Consider the following 6,359-nt stretch of genomic DNA (forward strand, 5'->3'; position numbering starts at 1 on the left):
AAAATTATGTTTGGTTTTTTATATTTCATTTGTTTTGAAAAAATAAATTAAAAGAGCAAATAACATTTTGAAGGTATTGCTAAATTGTTCATCCCATGTTACAAGCAATCTTGATCGTGTATTTGAAAAAAAAAAGTGCATCATTTATTTAAAATAATCACCGCATATTTAAAAACAATTTAGAGAAAAATGGTTATCGTTTTGTTAGTGATATCGCCCGTATATCTAATCCCCGAGGGGGAAGTATCCGGTGCACCTGTTCTCAATAACTCTCATTTCTAAGGTTGAATATTCTTGAAGTTTTGTGGAGATGGAAGGTAAAAGTTGTATCCTAAAATTTTAAAATTTATGTTGAAACAAAATTATACTCCCTCCGTCCGGAAATACTTGTCATTGAAATGAATGTATCTAGATGTATTTTAATTCTAGATACATCCATTTTCATCCATTTATGCGACAAGTATTTCTGGACGGAGGGAGTACAAACACAAGCTAGTATTTTGGTGATGAGAGCCTGGTCGTGGATTCCGACCATTTTGTTGGCCATGAAAATGTTTTCTCATTATTGTTTCGATAACTATATTTCAAATTTGGATACGAGAACTAGAAGTGTTATTGTTTTTGTTTCAAATAAAAACACTCAAAGGCCATCTTAGATCTGATTAATATTGAGGAAAACAAAGGCCAGTACATGATAGACAACTCGATGTAGAATGACCAGTGAAAAATAAAATTACATTAGAAAGCATACTGGTTTCCTTTCTCCGATTGTAGACCGTCCGTCGGAATTTGAAAATTGCACTAAACCAACAACAAAGAAAAGCGACATCTGCAATGAGACGATACATATGAATTGTTGAAGCAGCATCGGCTAGAACATCACTCCTCACACAACAGGCTTGCAATCTATCACCACCTATTCAGATGGTTGGATAAACAATATCAAGCCACAGAACAACACATACGAAGATGTTGAAGTTGCCACACCAATAGCCAGTCAAAAGCTTTCCTTGAAAGACACTCGAACTGGCAAGACCTAAAGAGAACCAATAGATCTGGGGACACAAACTCTGACAGGCCCTTCGTCGGCACGAGATCAAACATCGTCGAGGTAGGGAGAGACCAGAGTGACCTTATTCCAACACACCATCGTCGCCACCACCTCGTCGATGGCGCCGAAGAAGCAAAAAACCTAAGAAACAAATAGAATACGGGCGGGTCCCCACTCCTCTTGCCGCCAATGAGGCCGCCAGACGGGGAAGAGGGGGACCGAGGCAGCAGCGGCGGCTAGGGATGAGGGGCGGCAGCGTGATTCGCCTGACCGAAACTTTGGTACTTGGAGTGTTTGAAATTAGAGGTGTTGTTGTTGGTACTACAAAATTGGTTGCAGAACTTTTCTTCAATTGTAAAATTGCTATTTCTAACTCAGGTGATTGTGTGGTACAAAATAACTAGGTGCAACATACATTTGTTCCATCTCGTTGATTAAGAACTTGTCTAATAACCCTCCAAAAAGGACTTAATCTAGTTTTTTGTTTCATTTCACGTTAAGTTCAAAATTTTGGTAATTTTTATAGAAAAGTTATTACTACTTCATCGATTTGCTTGGTGCTCGACCTTCAAACTGCCTTTTCGAGAAAATTAGAGTTATATCTCTAGCAACTAATCCCCATCCAGAACCATAAACAAATAAGAAAATTTTAATATAAAACCAGGCATGTGGTTCCGAAGGAACAGTGGTTGTCTACTATGTACATTGCTTGCTTCCTCTTTCTGTCATGACAAGTGGAAGGAGCATAAACACTGTCAGCAGCATACTTAAGATCCTTTCTGACTATCTCCTGCCGACCCACAAGCACACCTGTGAAATCATCCTCAGCTTTCAAATGGCAACAGACCCAACAAATTTTGCCCTGAGAAAGTTGTTTGTTAGAACGACTAATCGAAGGAAGACTGCAGGCTTGAGCTTGGTGTGTGTCGACAATATGAATCATACCTTGACAGCGAATCGAGGTTATCTCAGGACCTGACACATCAATGCCTTCATCGTTTAGCAATGTAATGCCTGATGATTCCACAATGAAAGGAAATGCTACTGCTGGAGACATGGGCGATTTCGCCACCTTGATGAACCTCTGACCTGTGGGCAATGTACGTAGTTTATAGCGGTCACAAAAAGATAGCACAACAGTAAATGCAACACTGCCATGTGGCTTCATAAACCTACATACAAGAATAAAAGAGATCAAATAGAAAGGGAACATAGAGACAGCAGGCATTTTGACATCATGGTAACACAAAGATGTTAATTCATAATTATGTGTATTCCTACCATATTTTTACCAGAACTGCCGTCAGATCACTAATCACTAAATTCGCTGTATTACGATTCAAAGAGTTCTACTGAATTCCAGCTACAGCTATTACAAAAGTTCAAAAGACAATAAGCAATCTTGCAGTTCCTCAGGTTTGACTATGGCTGTTCAAAAATGGGTTTGGCCAATCTGTCTCAACCCAATCCATGCATGCAGTAAAAATGGTTATGCTGAGTGGCATCTTTAGTTACTTCTACTCATTCACGAGCAGCTGGTTTTCAACAGGTTTTTAGAACCTCTCCTTTTTATCAAGGTTTGACTGTGCCGCTCAGGGTTCCAGAAACAACAGGAACAGGTGGGTTACCAACTAAAGATCCCAAACTTGCCTGTAACTGGTTACTGGAAACTGGTTTTGTTCACTCGCCTAAACCCCTCTAGTTAATCTCATTGTAAGAACAAAAGGCAGACAGTTTTCACTGAGAAAACAGAATTGCTCACTAACAGCATTCCAAACTGTATTCAGTTTTAAATGCTTTCCAAACTGTACTGGCACTTGTTGTGTAGGTCAACAGTCGTAGACTACATGATTAAGATAAAAGTAAGTTGAGTAATGATACAAGTAAGCATACAAACCTGAGTGAGACTCGAAGACTAGACGGATAGTTACAGCATGAGCCCACTGGATTCCTAGAGCAGCAACAAGATGAGATTCAAGTCTTTCAGCACCATCGCCATCACCCATCCTTTTTACTGCAGAGGATTAATAGGAACATTAAATGTCGTTCAAGATGACCAACAGATAATATGTTTCCTTGGAACAAAGTACAAACCTTCAAACGAGTAATGATAACCATCATCATTACTTTGGCTGCGGACCTGGTTTGAAACTACAACTGGAATTCTTGTCAACTCTGCTATAGACCTGCAGGACAGAAAGGAAACACAAAGCACTTCAGTAGAATCAACAGCGTAACCAAAAAATGTAGAAGGAATGCTATGAATTTTAGGATCTAGGAAGCTCACTTAAGAAATGAAAGAGCCCATCTTAGAGGGTGTTGTGTGAAACCTGTTGTACCTCTTTCGTTCTCCCTGCCACATGTATGTTGAAGTAGAATATTAGAAAATTAAATATTATACTGTTAACAAAAAATGAACCATAGTAGAAGAAGAAACAACTAGCATGCAATAATTAGATGATCTTAAAACATGATAATTATTCATGCTAAAGCACCGCTACACACTTCGGCACAAGCCTCCAGCACTGCAACAACGAGCCAGTACATAGTAGTACCGTAGTCCAAGACCCTTGTCAGCTATTTAAAAGAGTAGTCTTCGTAATTAAGACCATGAGTAACAATTATAAAAAGCACTGCACAGCTATTTAACTCGTAGCTGTGTATAAAAGAAACTATGCACACTGTTCAGAATGTTAACACTCCACCAAAGCTCTGGCCATGTTTCAAGAACTTGTGACAATTTAATATTTCAAGAACCAAACAACACTCTGTTGACTAGTTCAGTGGGTGTGCAAGCTGTTCACCCTTATGTGTTCGGTCGCCATTCTATTAAAAAATGCTGCCAAGGGCTTAGTGTTTGACCAATTTTTATTTATTTTTGATAATTTAGTATTTCAAAGTTTTCAGTAATGTAAAACAGAGATTCATAGTTATGAACAGTTTGGCACATAGCAATGAATTGGCAACCCAGTGTTTGATTAAAGTTATAATGTTAAGCCAGATGACTTTCTAAATTTGTAAACATGGAATATGCTAAGCAACTGAGAAAAACTCACTGTGGAAACTACCATTGGCTCATCATACTTAAAAAAAGCTATCATTGTGTGAAGTCAAAAGCAAATAAATAAAAAATCTAGTGTGCATATCTTACGATGACATGAAAGCAGCCACGCTATCAACAATGAGTAACTTAACATCATTTTGGAGGAGAGTCACCTTCATCTGTTCCAAACTGTAGAAGGGCAAGAAAAACATCAAAAAGAACATTCAAGTGTTTCATGTGGCATGATGAATTTCTTTTTAACATGTAAATTTTGAGGAGCATCCAACAAAATTATAAAGTGTAAACAATGGCCACACTATATTGGGCAGAAGAGGAGCATTTCAAGAATTGTTAATGAAAGTTTTCTATCATTCATGGAACCTCAGAACGACAATCACTAGACATCAGCCCTCCACAATCCACTGGTTGAGTGTCAGAAAAATATACCTTTTTGTGAAATCAGATAATGATGCTGGTCGCATCACTAGGATCCTGCCAGCCATCTGCACAAAAAATAGAAGGTTTGAAACAACAGCCGAAGAAGTCATGTATAAAGTTAAACTGAAAGATTAAGCATTGCCTGGTATAGGTAAGTAGAAGATGATTATAATAACCTTTTGCGCTAAGCCTTCTTGCCTAAATATTTGAGGAAAGCTTTTCTGACCTATTTCAATCATCCTGCAACATATCATGAAGGTTGATGACTACAGATACTTCTTAAATGACATGCTCGGGACTTGCTGGAACTAAGCTACCTCCGTGAAGAGAACTTGGATTCAGTGTCAATATACACAACTCGACCGTTTAAGCCCCCGTAGCATTCTGGTAAAGTAGCTAACAGCGCAAGCTTCAGACAAAACTGCAGAGTGTGCAAAACTTTCAGCAAATTTATACAGACTAAAAATGTACAACAAAGCAGCACACACTCAGGAGAAAGTAGGCTTCAAATTTGACATATCTATTTGACATACTTGGGATTCACTTTGGAGGGAAATTGTCAAGTGACCCACATGAATGTGTCTTTGAACTGAATATGGTTAACTGAACATGCATTCACAAAAACGTGTCTCTGTACTGCAAACGAAAAATTCCGACTAAGAAACCGCCGGTCCAAACCACTAGTAATCAGAAATTAGCACACAATAAACTCGTAAAGCACTGCCAGAAAACATAAATTCACACAATGTGCATTCCTTATACTTCTCTGTTGCATAAGGGTACATGAATTAGTTGCCATTCAGAAACACACAAGCCCACACTGCATATGCACGGCAAAAGCTCGTATGATTACAGCGCCGCTGCACAGAAACGCTTTGTCTCACCTGCGTCTTGCCGATCCCCGAGGGCCCGACAACCTCGGTGAGCTTCCCCAAGGGGATACCTCCGCCCAGAGCCTCGTCCAGCCCGGAGAGCGTGGTGGCCAGCCGGCCGCCGCCTCCCAGCCTCACCCGCTCCTCCAGCAGCGCAAGCGCCTGCGCAAACCGGTCGCAAAACATCAATCGCTCCGAAACCCCCAGACCTGAAATGGCGAGAGAGGCGAGGCGGGGTACCGTCTGGCAGGGAGGGCAGGCGAACTCGCTGACGTGGCACACGGCGTCGCGGGCGGTGGCGAGGCCCGCATCCAGCAGGGACATGAGCTCCACCTCCGGCAGCGAGAGCACGTCCTGGGGCGGAGCGGGTTAGAGGCGGCGGCCGGTTTCAGGGGTGAGGGGAGGAGGAAGATGGGGTTTCGTGCGGAGGGGGTGGCTGACCTTGGCCGTGGTGAGGCGGCGGGCGGCGAGGAGGTGGGCGAGGTGGGGGGGCAGGCACATGTCCGAGACCAGCTTGTTGGCCATCTCGGCCGCCGGTAGGACGCCGGCCACCGGGGGAGAGGAGGGGAATCCGGAAATTTTAGTTTTGTTTCCGCGCTCTCCTTTCTTTTTGAGTTTTTGCGGTGGATTTCTTCGTTCGCTTTATTCGAGGAAGAGCTATTTTCAGCAAATGATGATTATTTTTCCGAAATGAAGGATAACATTGCCGTAGCAAATATTTTTATATGGGATTCAACCTCACAAATCAAACAGCCACATGGAAGAAAATTCTAAGGATTATAATACTCCCTCCTTCCTATAATATAAGACTTTTTTGATACTACACTAATGTTAAAAAATATCTTACATTATGGGACCGAGGGAGTACTTTAAAATTCATATGAAAAAGCCTTTGATTCAAAAAACATTCAGTAGTTTACATGGTTTCTTTTGTGTCATCCTCTATCCATAAATT

The 6,359-nt window shown here is 41.0% G+C and overlaps 1 protein-coding gene across 2 annotated transcripts; it reads right to left on the minus strand.

The window, feature by feature from the left end:
- Positions 1–1,690: 1,690 nt before the first annotated feature.
- LOC123107424 (DNA repair protein RAD51 homolog 2) lies at positions 1,691–6,013 on the minus strand. 2 transcript variants are annotated; one of them, XM_044529413.1, is made up of 12 exons: positions 5,846–6,013; positions 5,645–5,758; positions 5,417–5,566; positions 4,850–4,953; positions 4,709–4,772; positions 4,542–4,597; positions 4,203–4,283; positions 3,339–3,404; positions 3,146–3,237; positions 2,949–3,065; positions 1,997–2,140; positions 1,691–1,913 (listed from the first exon to the last, which is right to left on the minus strand). In XM_044529413.1, exons 1-12 carry the CDS (start codon positions 5,927–5,929, stop codon positions 1,876–1,878), a joined length of 1,110 nt encoding a protein of 369 aa, XP_044385348.1. In that variant the 5' UTR covers positions 5,930–6,013; the 3' UTR covers positions 1,691–1,875. The 2 variants fall into 2 exon arrangements, with proteins under 2 accessions (XP_044385348.1, XP_044385356.1); XM_044529421.1 differs by lacking the exons at positions 4,709–4,772; positions 4,850–4,953.
- Between the last annotated feature and the right edge of the window lie 346 nt (positions 6,014–6,359).

Source organism: Triticum aestivum, chromosome 1B (assembly GCF_018294505.1).
Source record: "Triticum aestivum cultivar Chinese Spring chromosome 1B, IWGSC CS RefSeq v2.1, whole genome shotgun sequence".
Lineage (NCBI taxonomy): Eukaryota > Viridiplantae > Streptophyta > Magnoliopsida > Poales > Poaceae > Triticum > Triticum aestivum.